Genomic DNA, 24,852 nt, shown 5'->3' with positions numbered 1-24,852 from the left:
GGAGATAAAGAGTTCACGGACTTTTCTGACCAGGCTGGCTTTGAACCATGATCCTCAGATCTCAACCTCTTGAGTAGCTAGGATTATAGGTATGAGCCACCAGTGCCTGGCCCAGGCTCACTTTTTTTTTCTTTATTGTCAAGATGAAGCACAGAGGGTTTACAGTTACATACTTAAGATAGTGAGTACATTTCTCTTTTTTTTTTTTTTTTTGGCCAGTCGTAGGCCTTGGACTCAGGGCCTGAGCACTGTCCCTGGCTTCTTTTTGCTCAAGGCTAGCACTCTGCCACTTGAGCCACAGCGCCACTTCTGGCCATTTTCTATATATGTGGTGCTGGGGAGTTGAACCCAGGGCTTCATGTATACGAGGCAAGCACTCTTGCCACTAGGCCATATTCCCAGCCCGTGAGTACATTTCTTGTCATACTTGTTATCCACTTCCTCATTTTTTCCCACCTTCTCTCCACTTATCCTATACCCCCCACCTTCATCATTTTTTTAGTGATGGACATCATCATTCTAGTCTACAGTGCTTATGAATGCTATGAACATTAACAGTAAAACAATTTCTGCCAGGTCAAGTTATATGTACATTTGTTTCCTTATGCTTAGTATAATCTGTTCCCTCTATTTCTCTCACTTCTTCCCTCCCTGAAAGCATAGGTGCAGACGCCTTGTAGTTCCCTCTCCTGTGGGAACTATGGCCCCACTAATAAACCTCCTTATGAACCTTCTTCTCCTGTCTGTGATTATCTCCGCATAGTCCTCTGGTATGGCCAGGACCTATGCTTTTATTGGTGCTGAACCTGGGATAGGTTCCCTGGTGGATTTGCTCCCCCATTTCTGGGGGATCCAAGCTGCCCCTGGGACCTATTCTGCTGTCCTAAGCCCACCCAGATGACCACTGAGTTAACGACTCCTGACCGAGCGCTCTACTTCCATCCACCACAACAATCTACAAATTTGCCCTCACACCCAGGGTAAGTGATCTAACCCGGGCTTGGATCCAATTTTCTGACTTACCATAGGGTTACAGGGCCATGGCTTCAGGGCCACACTAAAAATCTTGGCGCCAAGTTCCGAGCACCACTCCAAATGACCGTAGCATAGGGCCAAAGGGCCATGGCTTCAGGGCCACACTCCACGTTCGGTCTGGGAAACAGCAACTGGGGTGACGAGCTCATTGCTGATTGTCTCCTACATTTCAGCTGACCAGAGTAATACTGAGGACGCTTGGTATTTAACTCCTCAGCTCTACTAATCACTTACCATGGGAGGGGCACAATCTAAAAGCTGCTCAAGTTTGAGCGCAATCTTACAAATTTGGAATATTTTAATATTTTACAGGACTTACATAACTTCTATGAGCGCTTGGGCAGATGGAATTTTCTCTCTCTGCCTCTCTACCAATATTTGTTTAACATCTGCTTTGAAAGACACAAAAAGGTTTTCTGTTCTTGTTATTGATGTTTGTTAAGCTTGGAGATTCAGTTAAATTCTGCTTGTTGGCTAAATCCTGTTTTCTCTAACATTGACCACGTGGTGGACAACAGAATTGGTTTTAGCAAGTGCCATCTTGGTTCCATCAAGGTTCCAAAAACTTTTGGAGGTAGAGTCCCACCCACCCCCAGGTAATGGGCGTGCCGAATTCTTCGAGGCTGGGCAGGGTTATGGAGACTCCAGCTCCTGGTAACCCTGCCACCCACCCCAAACTCTGTAACTGTGGCCTTGCAATTCAAATGCTGGAAAGTGAAGGTGTCTTGCTGTGAGCCTGCTAAGGCTCTGACCAGCTCCGTTGCCATTATGCCGTGCCATGTGTCTGTGTTCTGTTTGTGTCCTGTCACTCATCTCCTGGACCTTCTCTGGTCATAGCATCCCACTTCAGCTCCCCATGTTGCCGAACTGGTTTCTCAAAATGTGGCTTCTCCATTTCCTTGCCGGATAATCTGTGAAAATTTTTGTTTGCTGGGAAAGTTTTTGTTTTCTAACTGACCATGTGGTTCTAAAATATGAGCAAAATAATATCATTTTGCCACTGGAATTCCAGAAAACTTACATGGCCAATTAAAAAAAAAATTCTAAGCGCACCCAAAGCTTGTGCACAACTGTCTGTATGTCTGTTTGTCTGTCTGTTGGTAAAATATGTAAAAACTGGCATCATGGTTTCTAAATTAGTTGTTTTGACTACTATTTTAACTTACTTTAAGTCTTGTGTTAAAGTGATCTTTGCAGCCTGTGGGTGGAGTCACAGTGAACAGCCTGGAGGCAATCCTGACTCTTATCACCAGACTCCAAGCCAAAAGAAAAAAAACCCCAGGTTTTAAATCCAAACTGATGCAAGCAAATGGGTGCAAGGAAATGTGTCTTAAGATGTAAAACCAGGGTGTTATTCTTTATGTTCATCTATGCTAAAAGTCAAGTGTACATCTGATCCTGACAATTCTTTGGTATAGACTAAGATTTTACTTCTCCATTTTTCTCTCCTGTACTCTCATAAACTCTTTAAGATCAAGGGACTAGTCATTTTGGAACGAGTATGCAAATGTGGCTGCTAACCTTGATTTTCCTGACCCAGGATTGATATTTTGCTTTATAGGATGCAGGTCGACATGTGTGCTAGCTGCGTGGACTGTGGTAGCCTGTGGCTACAGGAAGCTGCCTCCACAATCTGCTTCCAAACTACCTGGTTTCACTACTAGTGATTCCTTGTTCTCTTACATGGAAAACTGCTCAGGGAATCTAGCAGTCTTAAAAGCATCAGAGTTGTGTTTGGTGGCCACAGGGTTGCATTGGGGTAGCATTGGTGTCTTCCCCTCCATGTCTCAGAAACTGTCCTGTCTGCTGCAGAGAGCATACTTGGTTGGCCTTTGGCCTATGTGAATTTTGTGAGTAGGAAGATGGTTAAAGGCCCAAGCCTTCTAAAATCTTTTTTTTTTTTGGCCAGTCCTGGGGCTTGGACTCAGGGCCTGAGCACTGTCCCTGGCTTCTTCTTGCTCAAGGCTAGCACTCTGCCACTTGAGCCACAGCACCACTTCTGGCCATTTTCTGTATATGTGGTGCTGGGGAATCGAACCTAGGGCCTCATGTATACGAGGCAAGCACTCTAGCCACTAGGCTATATCCCCAGCCCCCTAAAATCTTTTTAATACTGGGAGATTTCAAATGTCTTTAACAAGTCTGTGTAGAAATTTGCAGGCAACCCAGCAGGAGGTGTGACAATCTATCCAGGGGACTCTGAGAGATGCCACTACAGCCTTGCCCAGACCCAACCCATCTTTCCTGCCTGCCTCCATCACACATGACTAACAAAGCCTGCTGATTCGGGATGGAAGACACAGCCACTTCGGATCCGCTGAAGCTGAGACTTTTACATTGTCCCAACCCTTTGCCCTCTTGATTATTATTCATTTGTGCTCTCTTCCACCTGCCAGTAAGGTTAAATATGATTTGATTTGATGGCACATGGATCTCATTCGGTCTGCTGTTCTCTAAGTGTTACAGCAGAACTCTGGCAAGTATTTGTTGGTCAATTCTCAACAAGTTACAGGTAAGCTCTACTCCTATTGTTCTCCTGTTGCTTTAATTGGAAATAAAAAGGGCTTTTATGTCTAAGACTCCTTGGATTGCAGTTCAAAGCCAGCCCAGGCAGAAAAAAAAAATTCCTCTGTAACTCCATCTCCCAATTAACCAGCAAAGAGCCAGACTGGAAGCTTGGCTCAAGAGAACCAGCCAAATGCTGAAAGCAACACCATGGCTCACGTGGTAGAGCACTAGCCTCGAGCAGAAGTGCTCAGGGACAGTGCCCAGGCCTTGAGTCCAAACCCCGTGAATGCCAACTGGGAAAAGCTATCCAAGCAATGAGCACCTAGACCTTCAGGATGAGGTCAATCCTGACAATGAGGAACCATGGAGAGGAGTAAGAGGAGAGGAAGTCTCATCTTAAATGGAGACAATTTAAACTTGCCCTTTCAAAATTAATCAGAGCCAGGAGACCAAGAGGAATAGTTGTTTACCCACCTAATGTCTATACCTGTCCATTTTCCATGCCTCTGACTGGTTACTCCCAACCAGTCCACTATCCCTAAACACTTCCTGCCCCCAGTCCAGTTATTCCTCCTTCCTTGTAATGGGCCACAATTGGGTTTATGTTCCAAATGGAACTTTTCTGGCTTGTGCCCAGGGTGTGTTCTCCCATGTTGTTCATGTTAACTGGTCCCATTGTTGTGCCAAGTCGCAAGACCACCACCAAGAAGACCACCAAGACTCAGACATTCTGAAATGCAAAAGCAAGGCAAGGCTTTATTTAAGCGAGCTGCAACTCGGGCCTCGTCCTACCCACCAACACAGCGGAGGTTAGGAGGCAGCCCCTAGCTGTGATTACACAGGGCTTATAAAGGCAAAGAACAAGGTTACAACAATCAGGTGTTCAAGCGAGCAAGATTAGGACACAGGTACAAATATGATTGGCTCAGGGCTCGAGGCACTCTGGGGGCAGTCAGAGTTAAGCGAGTTCTTGACCAGCTGGGCCCTAATGGGCTTGTCCTGGGTTTGCTCACAGGGCCTGCTTATCTCAGGTGCGCGTGGTAAAGTGGGGCCTGACTTCAAAGTCTGGCACTTCACCATGAACTTGTCAGCCCTTTGCCTGACCTTTTCAAAAGTCTCTTTTAACAGAATAACATCCCTCACCCAGGACGCCACCTGGGAACTTGCAGTTCAAGGCCATCCTCTTACTACACTTCTCTGCCCAGCGCAGATCAGGACCCTGAAGACCCCAGCCCCAGTGACTTCTTGATGTACCCAAGCTGCAGGAGGTAGCCGGAAGAGACCATGACACCCGTTGGCCCTGATAACCATTCTCATGGAAATGATGAGGACTTTTACCAACCAAACTGTCAAAAAAATACTTCTTGGACGGTACCAGGCCAAATGACGAATCAGGGACCCCTGACTACTTCGCCCCTTTACAGCAGGAAGTAGCTCCAGGAGAAACAACCTCTGCCCATACTCCCGGCCTGGTACCCCTCCTCTGTTATTAATAAACAACAAATGGGGGAATGTTAGCATTTGCCTAGCCTCAGGTCCTCAGCTCCTCCCACTAGCCCCCAGATCCACCCATACCTAATGAGCCACCCCTACTCACTACCTGACTACTTCTCCTTTACCCCCAGAGAAAGAAGCTGCCACCTGGATAAGGTGCAAATGCCATGTAGCTCCCTCTCCCGTGGGAACTATGGCCCCACTAATATACCTCCTTATGAACCTTTTTCTCCTGTCTGTGATTATCTCCGCATGGTCCTCTGGGATGGCCAAGACCTATGCTTTCACTCCCCACTTCCAGGCTCACTTTTGTATGAAAACTCACTCTAAGATGGGCCCTGCTGGCTCAGCTTAGCCTGTAATCCTATCGTCTCAGGAGGCTAAAATCTAAGGATCAAAGTTTGAAGCCAGCCCTGGGCTGAAAAACTCATGTCTAATTAACCATATCTCCAATTAACCATCAAAAATCCCAAACTGGAGGCATGGCTCAAGTGGTGAGAGCCAGCTGGCTTTTTTCTGGTTAATAGGAGATAAGCATCTCATGGACTTTTCTGCCCAGGCTGGCTTTGAACCATGATCCCCAGATTTCAGCCTCTTGCATAGTTAAGATTACAGGTGTGAGCCACCAGCAACTGGTTGGCTTGTAATTCAAAAAAATCACTACTACACATGTCAACAAAAGATGTCAGTAATTGTTACAGACTGAAGACCAAATAATTATGATGACTGAATGCATCTTCTGATCCTTGAATGGAATCCTTTTGCTGGAAACACATGGGATAAGCAGGAAAACATGAGTAGGTTTTGAAGATTAGGCACTGCTAAAATGGCAATATACTGATTTATGATTTTGACTTTTCCTTGTTGTATTATGACTATATAGGAGAATATTGTTTGTAGAATACACTTTTTTGTGGGTGTGTGCCTTCCTGGTACTTGAACTCAACTTCTGGGTGCTGTCTCTGAGCGTCTTTTGCTCAAGGCTAGTACTCCTACCATTTGAGTCACAGATCCAATTTTGGCTTTTTGGTTCTTTATTGGAGATAAAGAGTCTCACAAGAGGCTGGGAATATGGCTTAGTGGTAAAGTGCTCGCCTCATATACAAGAAGCCCTGGGTTCGATTCCTCAGCACCATATATATAGAAAAAGCTGGAAGTGGCGCTGTGGCTCAAGTGGTAGAGTGCTAGCCTTGAGCAAAAAGAAGCCAGGTACAGTACTCAGGCACTGAATTCAAGTCCCAGGACTGGCAAAAACAAAACAAAACAAGAGTCTCACAGATGTTACTGCCCAGGCTGACTTTGAACCTCAATCTTCAAATCTTAGTCTTCTAGCTAGTGCCTGGCTTAGAAAACCCATCTTAAAACCCATCTTAAAGTGTTGTAGGGTTGGGGCTGGGGATATGGCCTAGTGGCAAGAGTGCTTGCCTTGTATACATGAGGCCCTGGGTTCGATTCCACAGCACCACATATACAGAAAATGGCCAGAAGTGGCGCTGTGGCTCAAGTGGCGGAGTGCTAGCCTTGAGCAAGAAGAAGCCAGGGACAGTGCTAAGGCCCTGAGTCCAAGGCCCAGGACTGGCCAAAAAAAAAAAAAAAAAAAAAAAAAAAAAAAAAAGTGTTGTAGGGTTAGAGTATGTCCTATGGGTAACTATGTGTCAAATGGTTTTAAAACAATTAATTGTACTACTTGTAACTCTTCCAGATTGTGCAAAGAGATTTAAATACAGAGTGTCATATAGGGCAAAAGTGCAGGCCCTAGGGCTGCAGGAAGTGAAAGGAGAACATGCAATTTAGTTAGTTTTGTTATGTTGCCCATGCAAACCTTGAACTCCAGGGCCTAAGCAATTCTCTTGTTTCCACCTCTTGAGTAGCCAGGATTATGCATTCTACCTCACCCGGCTCCTTATCTTAATTTGAAGACAGAAGGCTCACAGGAAGTTGACTTCCATTTTTCTGGGGAAATCCACTGTAGGTTGAGAGCTGCAGAGTGCCACTTACCTGGGTCTCTACAAGATGTAGCTTTGTCTTACTTCGATGGCTAATTTCATATGTCAATTAGACTGGGCTATGGGGTGTTCAGATAATCATTTTTCTGCCTTGAAAAGCGAGGTTTTCCTACATGAAGAGGTTCAAGAGCAGTGATCTGAACTGCTCTATCCATCCATGGGACTAGGGCAGACAGTCCTTAAGTCTGCAACTGAGATGCCCTCAGAGATGCTGATAGGGAGATCAGTTGTGAGGCTTGAACTTGGGGCCTGGGCGCTTTCTCTGAGCTCTTTTGCTCAATGCTAGCATCAACCACTTTGAACCACAGTAGTGCTTCAGGTTTTCGGGTGGTTAATTGGAGATAAAGAGTCTCATAGACTTTCCTGACCGGGGCTGGCTTTGAACTGTGATCCTTAGCTCTCAGCCTCCTCAGTAGCTAGGATTACTAGTCTGAGCCACCAGTGCCCAGTTTGATATGGAGCTTTCTGAGCCCGGGGTTTGATCTCTTCTTTTCATCTTTTGACTAGAACATCTTTTCAGTAATGTGTTCACTTCATAGAAGTTCATGGGAAGAAACTTACATCAGCTAAGCACTAAATGGCTCTTGAAAACAATCCTACCTACTCAGGTGAGTAAGCTCTACAGGATCAAGTGTGGAGGCCAACTAGAGCAGATATGTCTAGATTCCATATCCAAAAGAACATGCAGCAAGAGGACTAGAGCTATGGCTAAGTAGTAGAGCAACAGCTTAGCAAGAATGAGGCACTGGGTTCAAAGCTCAGTATCAGTATCATGAGTGGAGGAGCTCTGCTTTTCTTTTTTTGCCAAATCAGTACCATAAATTGAGTCGTTTTTTTGAATGTCTCTTATAAATATGTTGAATAAATTAGTTGATCAATGGAATAAATACTTGTAAACAAACTGAACAAAATCTTATAGTTGTTTCTGTTGCTGAGTTGAATGCAATATTAGAATATCTAAATACAAGCCAGACACTGGTGGCTCACATCTGTCATCCTAGCTACTCAGAAGGCTGAGATCTGAGGATCACAGTTCAAAGCCTGCCACTTGTCTAGTAGGCCCAGCTTCCTGTTCTGTCCATGCTTAGTGTGTGAAGGTGTTGGAGTGTTTCCATTCATCCATTAGGCCTTTAGTGCGTACATACATGAGTCCCACTCTGTTCCAGGTACTGAGAGTCCTGCAGGTTTGGAGGCAGCAGACCAAGACTCCTCCTCTTCACCAGTTGACACTAGTTTTAGGGAGATGAACTAGTATACAACAAAGAAGACATTAAACAAACACCAATGTCAATTCAGTGCAAACAAGTAACGGAATAGAGAATGAGGAGAACAGAAGAGCCTCCTTTGTATAGAGGGGTCAGAAGAGGGCCCTTCCAGGGGCTGAGATGTAAGCAAGCCACGTCCTGAATGTTGAAGGCACCAGCCACGTTAAGAGCCGTTCGGAGCCCACGCTGGAGACCCCACTCTTCCAAAAGATGGGCAAGGGTGCAGCCTAGTCCTCAGAATTTCTTCTTTTGCTCGCCTGTCAGGAATGGCAGGAAGAAACCCGTGTTCCCAGCACTCACCTTTGCAGGAGTAGGCGTGTGTGTGTGTGTGGGGGGGGAGTGTGGGTGCACACTCGTGCTTCCGGTGCTCGCGAGGAACATGAAATTATGCATCCACAGGGCACCTAAGACGGATCGAGTTCCAGCGGAGCACTTTACACCATCGCTGATGCCTTTAATCTAAACCACGTGTCTCCTAGAGCAGATTAGGAACTTTATGGCAGCGTTACTGGGTCGAGAAAGTTCTCGGGGAGGCAAGTTCTCTGCGGGGTTTTACCGTGAGGATCCGGGGACGGGACTCGCGGTAGACAGAGTGGGTCGGGTCCAAGGCACTCGTCCAGCATCCCCCCGCCCCGCGCAGGTCCCGGGGCAAAGGGGCGCGCTGGGGGCGGGGAAGGCGCGGGGACAAAGGCCGCGCGGGCCCCGTGCTCCGGCTCGGCCCGAGCGGAGACGCACGCACTCCGGAGCCCGGAGCGGGACCTACCGGCGCCGCGCGGCGGCCGTGGAGCTCCCCGGTGCGCCGCGGGGCCCCACGCCCGCCGGGCCGCCGCCCGCGCCTCCGCTCCCGCTCCTCCCCCTCCCCGGCCCCCCTCCCCGCCCCCGCTCCCCCCGCCCCGCGGCGGCCACGGCGGCTCCGCGCTCGGCGAACATGGCGGCGGCGGCGGTCGGGCGGGACACTCTACCTGAGCACTGGTCCTACGGCGTGTGCCGGGACGGCCGGGTCTTCTTCATCAAGTGCGGCGCGGGACTGTGGGAACTTGGGCAGGGGGTGCGGGGCGCGGCGGGCGGGCGGGCGGACGGGCGGACGTCTCCCCCCGGGTGGCGGCGCTAACAGGTGCACCTTTCTCCCCTCTTCCCCGCGCCTCCGCAGCGACCAGCTCCGCCGCACCACCTGGCTGCACCCGCGCACGGGCGAGCCCGTCAACTCCGGCCACATGATCCGCTCAGGTGGGCGCCCGGGCCGGCGCGCGGGGTGGGCGTTCGGGGGGCGCGCGCCGCGGCGGTCGCAGGGTGACCCGACTTCTCTGGCCTTTCCGCAGATCTACCCCGCGGCTGGGAGGAGGGCTTCACGGAGGAGGGCGCCAGCTACTTCATCGAGTGAGTGAGTGAGGCGGGCGCCCCGCCGCGTCCACACCCACACCTGTGCGGGCGTCCGCGCGGGCTCCCTTCCCTCCTCCCTCCCTCCCTCTGGGCGGGCGCGGGTCCCGGCGGAGTTGGCGCGCGCGGCGCCGCGGCTGCCCTGTTTTGTGCAGCGTGGCGGGCTGGCTTGGCGACGGTGGCGGGCTGGGGCTAGCATCTCTACCGGGGAACCTGGGCCTGTGGGGACCCGGCTTGCAAACTCTGTAAACGGGGTTCGGGCATTGCGGGGCGGGCGCGCCACGCCTCCCTGCCAGGGTCCTGGATGTGTGTGTGCGTGTGCGGGGAGGGAGGGTGGAGGGGTGGGGTGGGGAGGGGAAAGCCCTCCTTTCCCGCCGCCCTCTCTCGGATGGACGTCTTAGGATGGTCTCGGAATGGAAACTGCACCCGGGGCCTCCTCCACCCTCCTTGCCAGGCAGCGGGGGAGCAGTGGGGGTGGGGCGGGGACCGGGTCAGCCAATAATGTGGCTCCAACACCCCGCCCGCGACCTGGTGGGTGCTGAACCCTGGCGATCACTCCTGACTTTCGGCCTCAGTCAAGCGGTAGCTTTTCTGCCTAAACTCTAGAGCCGTCGTCCCATCAGTTTCTCCGTCTGGAGGATCTACAGAGGTCAGGCAGGCTCTGTTTTAACCAAGTGTAGAAAATACTGCTCTCTGAGAGTTCTAGGAAGTCAAAACAAAACAAGAAAAACTTCCTTTGAGCCTCTGTCCCTTCCCCCCACCCCCCACCCCGTGCCTGGCATACAGTAGGCACTTCATAAATGTTTGTTCACTGAATGAATGAACTAGCCAAAGGGCTAGATGATGATTTGACTGAGATTAAGTGCATTTTGGGAGAAGGTGAGTTAAAATTCGTTTTCTAGTAGTGGAGCAGCATTGTTGAAGAAGAAAATCCCGTTTGGGCTGGCACAGAATCCTTGTCACCCCCCTCCCCCCAAGTGGGCCGGTGCTCTTTTACTTGAGCTACACCATCACTTCTGGGTTTTTCCGTGGTTAGTTGGAGATGAGTCTCTTGCACTTTACTGCCCAGGCTGGCTTTGAACTGTGATCCTCAGATCTCAGTCACCTGAGTATCTGGCTGAAAGAAATGGTTGAATTCCTAATGGGTGAGATTTATAGAAGAGTACTTCTGAGTGCCCACAGGCTTGCAGTGTAGTGGAGAAGGGAGGGGAACCAATCAGCCCAACAGCCAAATAATAGCAATGTGTAGCGATGGCACTTGCTACACAGAACATTAAAATAAGGGGATATTGAGTGTCTGAGTGGTTTGGTTGGATTGGGGAATCAGGGATGTTATTTCTTTTAGGTGGCATTTTAAGTAGTTTAATGACAAGAAGGAGCCATACTGTGGTGACTCAGTAGGAGGAAGCAAGTGCTTAAGGCAATACACAAAAGAATCTTCAAGAAGCCAAAGAACAGTATGGCTGGGGGGAAGTGGCATGGGAGGAGGCCACAGAGAGCAGAGAGGAAAATGATATAACACCTCATGGGCAAGGTAAAGAATATTTTGTTTGTTTTATCTTTTTTCCTGCTTGGATTCAGGGCTTCACACTCTCATTTGGCTCTTTTCTGCTTAAGGTTGGTGCTTTACCATTTGAGTTACAACTCCACTTCCAGCATTTTGGTGACTAACTGGAGATAAAAATCTCACAGCTGGGCTCAGGTGGTTCACACTTGTAACCCTACCTACTCAGGAGGCTGAGATCTGAGGATTGCAGTTCAAAGCCAGCCCTGACAGGAAAAAAAAGTCCATGAGACTTTTTTTTGGGGGGGGCAGTCTTAGGGTTTGAACTCAGGGCCTGAGCACTGTCCCTGGCTTCTTTTTGCTCAAGGGTAGCATTCTGGCAACTTGAGCCACAGCGCCACTTCTGGCCTTTCTATATATGTGGTGCTGAGGAATGCTTCATGTATAGGAGGCAAGCACTCTTGCCACTAGGCCAGCCCCTCCATGAAACTTTTTTTTTTTTTTTTTTGCCAGTCCTGGGCCTTGGACTCAGGGCCTGAGCACTGTCCCTGGCTTCTTTTTGCTCAAGGCTAGCACTCTGCCACTTGAGTCACAGTGCCACTTCTGGCCATTTTCTGTATATGTGGTGCTGGGGAATCAAACCCAGGGCTTCAAGTCTACAAGGCAAGCACTCTTGCCACTAGGCCATATCCCCAGCCCCCCTCCATGAGACTTTTAATCGCCAATTAACCACCAGAAAACCAGAAGTAGGGTTATGCTCAAAGTGGTAGAACAGTAGCCTTGAAGAGTTTAGGGACAGTGCCTAGGCCCTGAGTTTAAGTCCCACAACTGACAAAAAGAAAAGAATCTCATAGGTTTTCTTGCCCCAGTTAGCTTTGAACCCTGATCCTCTGTTCTCAGCTCGGATTACAGGTATGAGCCACTTGTACCCAGATCTAGTAAAGAGTTTTTAAACTTTATCATAATCGCCGAGAAAGCATTGGAGGGAGAGTTTTAAGCAAAAAATTGGAATGATGTGGTTTGCAGTTTTCTTTTTGCCAGTCCTGGGCCTTGAACTCAGGACCTGAGCACTGTTCCTGGCTTCTTTTTTGCTCAAGGCTAGCACTCTGCCAATTGACCACAGCACGACTTCTGGCTATTTTCTATATATGTGGTGCTGAGAAATCGAATCCAGTGCTTCATGTATACAAGGCAAGCACTCTTTGCCACTAGGCCATATTCCCAGCCCCTGATTTGCAGTTTTCTAAAGATTATTTTGCCTGCTTCCAAGAGAATTTAGATAGGAAACTATAGAGGGAAGCAAGAGAGCAGCAGTAGGAGGCTGTTCATATGTTCAGGCAAAAATTCATAGTGTCTTGCCCAAGGGTCAAGCACCAGAGATGGAGGGTAATCAGAATCAGGCTGTTTTTAGGATACAAAGTCTACAGACCTTTCACATGGATTAGATGCTGTCTGAAAAGAAAAAACAATCAGAGGTGACTTTTATCTAGGCACTGCTGATGGCTCATGCCTATAATCCTAGCTTCTCAGAAGTCTGAGATCCAGAAGATTTTGTTTCAAAGCTAGCCTAGGCAGAAAGGTCCATGAGACTGTCTCCAAAATAACCAATGAAAAGCAAGGTTGAAGGTGTAACACAGTGGTAGAATATCAGTTGGTCAAGGAAAGCCAAGGAAGCATGAGACTTTGAATTCAAATACTAGTCCCCCCCCCCAAAAAAAAAAGGTGATTCCTGGGAGCTTGAGTGCCTCAGTGGGTGGTGCCTCATGTCATTGAGGTGGTAAAGCAGGAAGGAAAGCAGACTTGGGTTGGGGAGAAACAAAATTTTGTTTTGTTACATTTGAGATGTGACTATATCAAATAGACTTATGACTGAAGCTTACAAGTGGGAAGGGGAGAGAGTACTGAAGAGTTCCATGTTTATAATAGATATTGTTCAAGGCCATAAATTAGATGAAATCACCAAAGACAAGAGTGGGGACAGAGAAAAGGGACTACGCTTTGAGACAATGCAGTGTTTAGAAAATAGAGCAGAGGTCAGACCAGCCAAGGAGATGGAAAAGGACTGAGCAGGAAGGAGAAAACCAAGGAGAATTTACAGTCATATAAACTTCAAGGACGAAGCTGATTGGAGCAGGGGAAGAATAAGTATAAGGTGAGGACTTGGAATTGAGACCAGTGGGCACATCTTCCACATAGTTGTTGCAAAGTAGAGTTGAGTCTTGGCTGGTAACTGGAGTAGATGTGGATTTGAGGGAGTGTTTTTGTTTTGGGGGGTGGGAGATTGCAGAACATGTTTCATTTTGCTGGGAATGTTTCTGTAGATAGAGATGATGCAAGACCGTTATCACAGCAGTATTTCTGAGGAGGTAAATGAGAGGAGGTCCAGGGCTAACATCACGTGGTCTCACACATGAGCCTCCACCTCTGAGGAGTGAGGGCTTTGGAATGTCAGGCACTTGAGTTGAGGTACCTGAGGCATGTACAGGTCTCTAGATCATAGTCAGAGCCTCCTACGATTCATCCCTTTAGTCACTTTTCTGGAACTCTCTTTGTGATCCCTACTAATTATTCTACAGCAAGCCCTGGCTCCCTACTCCCCAAACCTTGACTGAATGTTCCAGCATCTACAAGGCCCATCCACAGTGACAGTGAACCCTCCCCTCAAGGCAGGCCATCCTTAGCAGCTGGAATCCCATGGTGACTGTATTTCTTACCTCCCATGACAATTTATTGAGCAATTTAGGGTTTTTGAGTGATTATTCTCCTCTTCTCCCACATAAAAATATTTTATTTCAGCCTGCTTTCTTACATTTGCCATAGGCATTTCTGGGTATTTGATTCTGGGGAAAAGGGGACAGGTCAATACTTGAAGGAGCTCATGAGTTAAGCTGCCCCAAGGCTCATGTGATCAGTCCCTCTGCCCTCCTGTATTTTTGCAGAAGGATAGTAAAGAATGATTTATTAGCAAAGTAGAAGTACACCTTGAGGCCTGAGGTGAGCTGTTAAATAAGTCAGCTGCCTGACAGGAACAGTATATCTTGGTGAGTTAGTTGGGTAAGGACTGACTGTGTGGAAGCTGTTGGGCTTGGGGTGTATCCACTAAGGGTGAGTTTACTGAAAGATGTGAAGCCAGGGTCTTCCCTTGTGGCTATTGCTACATGGTTAGAGCCAGACTCTCTGCTTTGTTTATGTTGGAAACTGAGGTTTATTGGAAGGGCAAGTGCCTTTGGTCTCTCATGTTGAATGGTGGTGGTATGTGTGTCTGGTTAGAAAGAAGTAGATGTTAATTATTACTTAGTAGTAAATATATTTTTGCAGACCCAGCCCTTTTAGACATGCGACCCATAGGGACATATTCTAGAAGAGCCTTAGGAGTCAGAGTGGTACATGGGGTTGTTCTTCAGGGTTTCTATGGGACCTTGTAGATTAGTTCTCACCTACAGCAGTCCTTGATTAGGTCATGAGTTGAGAAAGAAGGTGAATGGCGTGGCTACTCTGCTGGTAAGTCTGCTGCTTGAAGGCAGGCACCCAGTTCTCCACTTCTGAGATTTGACACCCAGCCAAGACCAGGCATTGCAGAGGCCCTTAATATTTATTGAAGATGCATTGAGTTTACTACTATTGTTGAGTTTACTCCTTGTTGGGGAGGAGAGCATTGTGTGGAAGAGATGGGCAAGGTGGAAGAAGCTGGGAATGGTGTGTTCTGGGCTAGTCCCTGAATCCTAGGCTTCTTTTTCTTTTCTTTTTTTCTTTCTTTTTTTTTTTTTTTTTTTGGCCAGTCCTGGGCTTGAACTCATGGCTGGGGACTGACTGAGCATCTTTTGGACAAGGCTAGCACTCTACCACTCGAGCCACACACAGCACCACTTCTGTCTTTTTCTGTTTATATGGTACTGAGGAATTGAACCCAGGGCATCACACATGCTAGGCAAGCACTCTACCACTAAGCCATATTCCTAACCCTGAACACTAAGCTTCATGGGTGGAGGTATTCACTACCAAGAGCAACACTCAAAAAGCAGGAACCTGAGTAATGGAGGCATAAACAGCGTCTTCTACCTTCTTCATTTCTTGACTGCCCACTCTGGTTTTTTGTTGTTTTGTTTTTATTGTCTTTTTTCATGCCGGATCTGGGGCTTGAACTCAAGACCTTTCTCACATATTTAGCTTTATTGCTCAAAACTGGCACTTGACCCATACCTCCACTTCTAGCTTTTTGCTGGCTAGCTGGAGATAAGAGTCTCAGGAATTTTTCTACCGAGGCTGGCTTTGAACTGCAGTTTTCAGTTCTCAGCATCCTGAGTAGCTAGAACTACAGGCACGAGCCCCAGCACCTGGCTCGCATTTCCCCAGGACTCTGGTCTGGGAACTGGGAGGTTTGTTGGCTATTTATTGGATTAGCCTGCTTCTTCCTTGGCTGTGGAGCCTGTCATGGCTCTGCGGTCCTGGCAGGAGAAGCTGATTGCACAAAGGACCCTTCACCTTTAAGTTCCTCTGTCTTATCTTAGGGACATCCTGTGCAGGGGCCATTCTTCTTATGTGAGCTAGTTTCTAGGCAAGAGCCGTGGGACTTGGGAAAAACACGTCTGAGGCTTAGGGGTAAGGCTGGTTTTCCCTTCTTCTCTGACTTTTCCTTCTCTGAGTCCTGTGGCCCAAGCAGGTTTTAGGCAGGACCAATTATGCAATTTTCAGATGCCCATTGCAAAATGAAAATGCAAGGCCTTTTGTTCAAAGAAGGGAAAAAGTGCCACTAGAAGTATCATACTATGAAACTTTCCTTTCTTCTGCATATGGTTTAGACCATATGGTTTAAAAATTAAAAATGTCAATCTGCTGGGTGTGGGGGGCTCATGCCTCTAATCGTAGCTACTCAGGAGGCTGAGATCATAGCCAGCCTGGGCAGCAAAGTCTGTGATACTTTCATCTCCAGTAAACTACCAAAAAAGCTGAAGTGCAGCTGTGGCTCAAGTGGTAGAGTACAACTCTTGATCAAAAAGAAGCTTAGAGACAGTGCCCCGGCCCAGAATTCAAGCTCCAGCATACATACACACACACACACACACACACACACACACACACACACACACACCATTATGAGAAAAAATGAAATTTTAAATCATTAGTATGTGTTTCATAGGTCATCCCTGTAGTTACATGAAATATAAAGCTTTAAGTGCAGCTGTCAGAACACTTGCCTCTGATGTTGAATCCCTACCACCCTTCCCCATTGTGGAACACAGTATGACTCTGCCCGTGCCCAGATCCCCGGGGTAGTCATGAGGAGCAGGGAGGTCCCAGAGGCTGGGAGTGGGCATTAAGAACCTCTCCCCCAGAGGCAGGAACTGGGCACCAGTTGTGAGCCAAGGCTTCAAGTCTCCTTTAGCATTATTCTTCTACAGATAATGCCAAGTCTAAAATTAAAGGGAAAGGGGAGGAGCCAGGGAGTGAACCAGGTATAACATGTCAGGTAGGGGGTCCTAATTAGGTGTTGACAATAAGCCCAGATGCCCCTATAGGAAAGCCACAGAATATTGCACAGATCAGCAGCTCTAGAGATGATTTCAAAACAGAAATTGATAATCTTGCAACAAATTATGGGGAAGTAACTCACATGTATTTAAAATGGAAATCATAAAACCTTATTGTTGAAGGTTAAGAAAAGGTTTTCCCAGTTTGGCAAGGTTTGGCATAATCCCATACTTTACCTTTTACTTCCTGGTGGTTTTTGTCAAGGATGAAAACTCGCTCATGGATTTAAGTGTTAGGTTCTGTGGGAAAGAACTCACATTAAGTGTCCCGTAGAAAGCTGAAGGAAGGATTAAGATCCATAATTTGTACCTGTCTCAAAACAATCCTCCTCCCCCCAAAAAAATCTGGAAAAACTTCTTCAAGAAACATGTTTGCAATTTCTGAAGGCTCTTTAAACACCTAAGGAGTGTGTCTTTATTCCTACCTCAGTGGGATGAAGGGAAGGCAATTCTCTGTTTGCAGGGCTGTGTGTGAAGCTTAGTGATAGAGCCCTTGCCTACCATGCACAAGGCCCTGAGTTCCACCTCCATCACTACAGAAAGAAAACATGTAAGCCAGGTGCTAGTGACTCACACCTGTAATCCTAACTACTTGAGAGGCTGAGATCTGAGGATCAAGGATCAAAGCCAGCCTGAGCAAGAAAGTCTGTGAGACTTTTATCTCCAAATGTTGGAAGTAGAATTGTGGCTCAAGTGGTAGAATACTAGCCTTGAGCAAAAGAGCTCAGGGATAGCACTCAGGTCCTGATTTCAGTACCATTACACAAATACACACACACACACACTAAGGCCTTGTTGGCACTCTTTCCAATCTCTTCTCATTTAGGGGAGTAAGTTTGGTGCTTTCTAAGTTGAGGATTTGGGGAAAAGTAGATGTTGGAGGCTATGGAATAGCTTGACATTAGGCTGTCTCTTCCAAGGACTGCACGGGTTTGAATCTTGTTCTTTGTTAAGACAGCAGTGTTTTAGCAAACCGGTATGGTGTCTTAAATAAATATTGGCAGAGGGGAAAACCCAGAGGAATATGGTTTTATTTGCCTGTTGTTTTTAAATGCCTGTCAAAACATTTGCCTTTTGATTTTCTGAAGTGAGAAGCATTTTGAGTTAACATTTTGTTTACAGAGTGTTTCATGAAGATTATCTGGTTCAAATCACCACAATTATTGCGTTTTTTTTTTTTATTGCAGAAATTTGAGTCCTGGGGTAAAGTGACTTCCCTATGGTCGTAAACTGTATTAGTTCACCCTTTTCAGGGGAGAGGCCTGGCAGTGTTGTTCCCTAGACCAGGCCCAGATAAGGACATCGCATAGAAATGTTGGGTTTTGTGGTGAATATATTCACCATACTTTCCTTTATCTTCCTTTCAGATCAGTAGGAAAGTGCATCATGCTCCTTGTATGGCTTTATATGTTTTTCCAAACAGAAACATATATCCAAGGCAATGCCAATTGCTTTCTTAAGTCTTAGGTGACGGACTTGTGAGGGAAACCATTCATTGGCTTTCTCATCTCTCTGGGCTTTCTTCTCCAAAGCGAGAAGTACTGAGTTGTCAAGGAAATCACTACCCACAGTTGCAGATTACCTTTTGCTTGGACTGGGTTGTGCTTGACCATGTTTCTCTAATACAGCCTATTCACTGTCACATGATGCTTGCCTGGGTAGTAGGCTTGGTTTTTCTGGAAGTCCAAAACATATACACTGCATTGTATAGATAACTTTGTAGGCTTATAGCCTGTGGAAAGAGGCAGTGCCTAAGAATATGTGTTATATTTTACTTTTGTGTTACTGTGACCAAAAACCTGACAGAAACAACTAGGGAAGAAAGATTTATCTCACTGTTTTGGAGGGTTCAATCCATAGTGGTGGAGAAAGTGTGGTAGAGCAGAGGTGTTCAAGCACCGAGGCCAGGGCACAGAGAAAGGGACCAGGATCTTGGGGGTTCATTCAATATGAGGATTGCACGAACTAATAGAAGGAAAGAGCTTAAGTATTTGGTGCATTATAAATGTTCAATACACACGAACTCTTCTCTGCATCCATCCATCCACACAGCTGTTCTCTGGGGTGGAGACATAAATGCTGAATCCTGATTGCATCACCTACTTGCAGGGGGAGTCTGGCATTGAACAGGGCTTGCCTGGGTTGGGAACCGTAAAACTGTAGAACACAACTCAGAATGTTTTTTTTTTGTGTGTGTGTGTGTGTGTGTGTGTGTGTGTGTGTTGTACTGGGACTTGAATTCAGGGTCCTGGTGCTGTTCCCTTAGCTTTTTCTCTCATGGCTGATGCTTTAGCACTTGAGCCACAGCTCCACTTCCGGTTTTCTGGTGGCTAATTGGAGATAAGAGTCTCATGGGGGGGGGGGGGGGCTGGGGATATGGCCTAGTGGCAAGAGTGCCTGCCTCGGATACACGAGGCCCTAGGTTCGATTCCCCAGCACCACATATACAGAAAACGGCCAGAAGCGGCGCTGTGGCTCAAGTGGCAGAGTGCTAGCCTTGAGCAGGAAGAAGCCAGGGACAGTGCTCAGGCCCTGAGTCCAAGGCCCAGGACTGGCCAAAAAAAAAAAAAAAAAAAAAGAGTCTCATGGGCTTTCCTGCCCAAGCTGGTTTGCACCTTGATCTTCAGATCTCAGCTTCCTGAGAAGCTAAGCCTGGCTGAGGTATTTGCTCTTAAGGGATGAGGTGTTTATTTATGAGGAAAAAATTGTGTGTATGTGTTTATGGAGTGGGATGAAGGCCAAAACACATAGGATATAGTGTTAATAGTGGTGGCTCTGGTGAAGGGCATATGGGAACACTAACACTGTTCTTATGCAAGTTTTTTTTGTAAGTTTGCAGTTGTTTCCAATGAAAAGTAAGGTCAGTAATATGTAACCTGATCCGTCAGGGATACGTTGATCTTAGGCCGTGAGTACCTTGTCTATACTGCAGGGCCTAGGGCAAAGAACCCAGGGTAAAGAGGTTTGGACATGGCTTCTCTCTGTTTTTGAGCATTTAGAGGCTGCACAGACGCCACTTCTTAATCTGGGCAGCTACCTGGCTATTGGCTATAGCCCTTGTAGAACAGACAGATTGTCAGGTGTTTCCCAGGTCACATGGGCTTAAATGTAGTGCTTTACAGTTAAAATATATATATATATATGTATATGTGTATACACACACACACACACACTTTGCTGGGCGCCACTGGCTCACCCCTGTAATCCTAGCTACTCAGGAGGCTGAGATCTGAGAATCACAGTTCAAAGCCAGCCTGGGCAGGAAAGTCTGAGACTCTCATCTCCAATTAACCACCAGAAAACTGTGAGTGCGGCTGTGGCTCAAGTGGTAGAGCACTAGCCTTGAGCTGAAGAACTCAGGGACAGTGCCCAGGCCCAGGGTCAAGCCCCATAACTGACAAAAAGATGTGTGTGTGTGTGTGTGTGTGTGTGTGTGTGTAACACACACATACATACACACCTTGTAGGGAAAGATACCTTATTGTTCTCATTGTACAGGTCAAGCATAGGAACCTGAGAAATGGGGAGAAGAGCTGTTAGAGCATCAGTGGGGGCACTGAGCTTGAATCATTTATGCAGTTGCCACCATGGTATGTGTGCCTTTCGGCTCCCATCATTGCTCCCTCTGTGCTGAATTCTATCTACAGTTTTTTTTTTTTTTTTTTTGCCAGTCCTGGGCCTTGGACTCAGGGCGTGAGCACTGTCCCTGGCTTCTTCCCGCTCAAGGTTAGCACTCTGCCACTTGAGCCACAGCGCCGCTTCTGGCCGTTTTCTATATATGTGGTGCTGGGGAATCGAACCTAGGGCCTCGTGTATCCGAGGCAGGCACTCTTGCCACTAGGCTATATCCCCAGCCCTATCTACAGGTTTTACTCACCCTGGTTCTCTAGACCTTCCCTGATGACCCCAAAGCAAAATCACCTTTGGACCTGCTGCAGAAAGACCTCCCAGGGTAGAAAAGTGATGGGTGGTATGGATTGCCGTGGGGCAGGGTGGTGGGCAGGTTCCTGGGAGAATGGACCCTATCCTCTGGAGTCACACTCCCTCTTCTCTCCCCCCACCAGGTGTCAGCTGACCCCAGCTTAGGGATTGATGAGCCTCTTAAGCCTGCTTAGAGCCAGACTGTCTTTTATGTCCTGCCAGGAAAGCATTTCCATGTCATAGCCAGTATTCTCAAAAACTCGTTTTAAAAAGCTACAAAGCAAAACAACAAGGAAAAGATTCCTCATCTTAGATGCCTCTGTGGCTGTGTCTACCGAGAGAGAAAATGAACAAGCTGGGAGCTTGTGGCTCATCCTAGCTACTCAGAAGACTGAGGCTGGGAAGACTGCAGTTTGAAGCCAGCCAGCCCCAGCAGAAAAGCCCAAAACACTGTATCTCCAATGAATTGGCACATTGACCGATTAGAGGCATGGTCAAGTGGTAGCGTATGGGAGCTATGAACAAGAAAGCCATGCAAAAACATGAGACCCTCCCCCCCCCGTACTGGCAACAAAATAAAGAAAATGAAAAGGTATTCTTCCCCCCTTCACCATCCTCCTCCCCTCGAAAATGAGGGACTCACTTGTGCTTACCTGGAACTGTGCTGCTGTCATACCCCCGTCAGTCCCACTAGGAGGTGGTCAGTCTGACATTGAGGGTGACCGCTAAATGGAGACGGCCTTCCTGGGAGCATACTGGCAGTTCCACAGATCAGAAGCCATAGCTACTTAGATCCTTCCCAGGGCAGAGGAGGGCCTGGTGGAGAGTAATTCTGCATGATTGATACCGATGGCCAGAGGAGGCAAGCTGGCTGCAATAAAAGTGGAGAAATGGGGCTGTTTGTTCTATGAGGGAGAGTGAATTATCTGAATGGCAGTGGTAGAGGAAAGTCATGAGGTGTCTGCCATTGTTGCCTTCTCTGAGTTGGTCCAGGGAGATAGGGGACTCACCAGCTCCCTTGGGACAGTGTCAACACAGGGTCAGCCCTCAGCCAGATAAGTTGACCTAACCCTTGACCTGACCCTCCGGGAACTGGCTGACATATGAGGAGAAAGGGGCTGGAGTTGGGAGTAAATGGGGCTTGTGAACTGAGGTGGGAGAATGACACAAGTTATCAGGAACAAAAAGAGAAGAAATGACAACCTACCCTGGCCAATGAAAGCATTGGAAAGATATTTTTTCTAGCACATTTTGAACTGGGGATTTAAAAAATAATAGACAGATGAATGCTGTGAAGCTAAATATCTATAATCACGGTGCCCATTAATGCATTTCTAAATGGAATTGGTGGGACCTGAAATTACATCCATTTACTGAGGCTTTGAATAATGACTTTGTTTTTTTTTTTTTTTTTTTTTTTTTTTAAGCTTTGGGGAGTGGGTGGGAGCTGGAGAGAACTCAGTTGGCCCCTGACTGCTTTTTCCACCCCTCTTCACCTGAGACATGTACCCGTGATTCTGTGTTTGGCACCAGATGGTTTCTGAAACTCAGAGGATATTGATTCTTTTGGGGAGAGGAAGCTAATTGGTTTCCTGTCCTGTGAATAGATATTTAAATCAGAACCAAAGAACACAGTTTTTATTCCCAAAACAGCATGGGCCTGAGGAGCCCAGTGCTAGAACATGTGATGCTTATACTGCAGGGTGATCTGGCGGGGCCTTTCAGGCATGCCTGTGGGGAAGGGACGTCATGACTGGCGCTGATTACTTCCTTGAGTCTGCGGGAAGCTTTGAGAGCTTGTTCTTTCTGTTTTAAGACCTGCATTGGGGGCTGGGGATATAGCCTAGTGGCAAGAGTGCCTGCCTCGGATACACGAGGCCCTAGGTTCGATTCCCCAGCACCACATATACAGAAAACGGCCAGAAGCGGTGCTGTGGCTCAAGTGGCAGAGTGCTAGCCTTGAGCGGGAAGAAGCCAGGGACAGTGCCCAGGCCCTGAGTCCAAGGCCCAGGACTGGCCAAAAAAATAAAAATAAAAAGACCTGCATTGGACTTTGCTTCTTTCTGGAGTGCTGAGCTGTGGGATGGGGCATTAGGACTGTCACGCTGAAAAGCCGGTTGCTTTTTTGAGTCCTTATTTGTTTATTTTACAAATATTTACCTAGTTTGTATACTAGTCTAAAGAGATGAGGACTTCTTTAGTCCTCATAAGGGAGGCATGTTGATGGATTTTATTTTGCAGATGAAGAAACTGAGGCACAGGGAGGTTAATCTAAGGACAGGTGTGTAGCAGAGCCATGGTTTCTCAATGGTCCTTAATTGGAGTCATTACAGTCACCATGTCCCTTGCTTGGCTTGTCACCACCATGCTCCCTGAGTAGCTGTGCTGCAGAGGCTGCCCCGATTTGTTTCAGTGAAAAGCACTGGCATCACAAGTCCCTTAGAGGCTTTCCTTGTGGTAAATGAGGGAGAGGTGAGGGAGGACAGGGTAAGAGAGGAGAGAGCACCAGGGCACTACTGCTTGGGCTTTTCATTGAAACAGGGCTCAGGAGAATACGGTTCAATGGAAGCACACTGCTTGAGGCTTTCTGTTGAATCAGCTGCTGGACAGAGGAATTGCCACCCTTCCCCTGGCGTGCATGCACTGAACCCTCTGGACTCTGGGGTGGGCCCTCAAGGGAGGGTGGTATAGATTGTGCTGTATTTGGAGTTAAGACAGTGGTCAAGGCCAGCCTGAGGTCTCAGCCAACTTTCCCCTTGCTGGTCCAGTTCTAGTAGAATGGAGGAAACTCCTCAGCTGGTAAGGCTCACCTCTTCCTGAGCTGCTCTCCCATCTTCTGCCAAGGGGTCCCAAGACAAGCGTGGGGTGGGGAGAGAAGACAGGCCCTTTGCTTAAGACTTACCCCTTTGCTCTTGGGCTTATTTAGAGATGGGACTGCTCTTTCTCCAGACCCACCCAGAGTAGAAAGAACAGTTTGAAGAACTCTTCCTCCTAGTGGAAGTGTCTGGCACCTTGAGAAGGGCTAGTGTCAAAACCTCACTCTGGGGCTGGGAGTATGGCCTAGTGGCAAGAGTGCTTGCCTCCTACACATGAAGCTCTCGGTTCCATTCCCCAGCACCCACATATATGGAAAACGGCCAGAGGGGGCACTGTGGCTTAAGTGGCAGAGTGCTAGCCTTGAGCAAGAAGAGGCCAGGGACAGTGCTCGGGCCCTGAGTCCAAGGCCCAGGACTAGCCAAAAACAACAACAACAACAACAACAAAAAACCCCTCACTCTGGTGCTTTCCTGGCTGGCCTTGGCTGTTGAAGTCCTTGTTTAGCTCCTTGTTCGGAGACACTTCTGGTGGGAGGAGGAGGATTGGCTGTGGGCTGCAGCAGGGAGAAGTTGGTGACTTTCCTGTCTTAATAGGCTATTGTGAGGGAGTAGTAATGGGCACAGTAGTGACCCAGGGAGGGAGCAGAAGTGTGCTGGCTGAGAAGCACAATCTCCAGCCAGGGGAATCCACCAGGTTCTGACATGTTTGACATGAGAGAAGAGGGCTTGCCTGGGCCTGGGAGTTGTAGGCTGGGGCCTGGTTGAACTTGAAGCTGATGTCTGCAGAGCACAGAGCTAATCTGAGACTCCTCCTCTTAAGTGGCATTCATGAAATGCCCAAGGAGACTCCTTCCTGGCTGAGGACCTGAACTTTGTGGCTTTCTTTCTGCTGGTGGGTCTCTCGTTCCCCTTTTCTTTCTTTTTTTCTTCTTTCCTTCCTTCCTTCCTTCCTTCTTTCCTTCCTTCCTTCGTTCGTTCCTTCCTTCGTTCGTTCGTTCGTTCCTTCCTTCCTTCCTTTTCTTTTTTATCAGTTATGGGGCTTGAAGTCTGGGCCTGGATGCTGTCCCTGAGCTCTTCAGCTCAAGGCTAGTGCTCTACCACTTGAGCCACAGTGCCACTTCTGGTTTTCTGGTGGTTAATTGGAGATAAGAGTCTTGTGGACTTTCCTGCCCCCGCTGGTTTTGAACTGTGATCCTCATATCTCAGCCTCCTGAGTAGCTAGGATTACAGGCATGAGCCACTGGCACCCAGCCTGGTTCCCCTTTTCTGCCATTGGTAACCTCTCTGGAGCTGGATGTCACCTCAAGTCTATATTTCCCTAAGGCTGTCAGGGTTATACTGCCTGTCCTACCTGGAAAATCTAGCAGGCTGGTAGGATAGGAGGGACCATCTCCCTGA

General features: G+C 47.7%; 1 protein-coding gene across 4 annotated transcripts in view; it reads left to right on the top strand.

Annotated features, from left to right (window-relative positions):
* The first annotated feature begins 9,133 nt into the window (after positions 1-9,133).
* Plekha7 (pleckstrin homology domain containing A7) overlaps positions 9,134-24,852 on the top strand; it is a 200,601-nt gene continuing 184,882 nt past the window's right edge. For 2 of the 4 annotated variants that reach the window (XM_048360240.1, XM_048360239.1), the window contains exons 1-3: positions 9,134-9,322; positions 9,459-9,535; positions 9,628-9,685. In XM_048360240.1, the coding sequence (XP_048216197.1) occupies positions 9,237-9,322; positions 9,459-9,535; positions 9,628-9,685 (221 nt within the window). In that variant the 5' untranslated portion in view covers positions 9,134-9,236. The remainder of the gene's footprint in view (positions 9,323-9,458; positions 9,536-9,627; positions 9,686-24,852) is intronic. The other 2 variants (XM_048360242.1, XM_048360241.1) reach the window with 1 other exon arrangement.

This window comes from Perognathus longimembris, chromosome 13, assembly GCF_023159225.1.
Source record: "Perognathus longimembris pacificus isolate PPM17 chromosome 13, ASM2315922v1, whole genome shotgun sequence".
Classification (NCBI taxonomy): Eukaryota; Metazoa; Chordata; class Mammalia; order Rodentia; family Heteromyidae; genus Perognathus; species Perognathus longimembris.
Note: the sequence above shows the minus strand (reverse complement) of the source record. Positions and strands in the feature narration are given on the sequence as shown.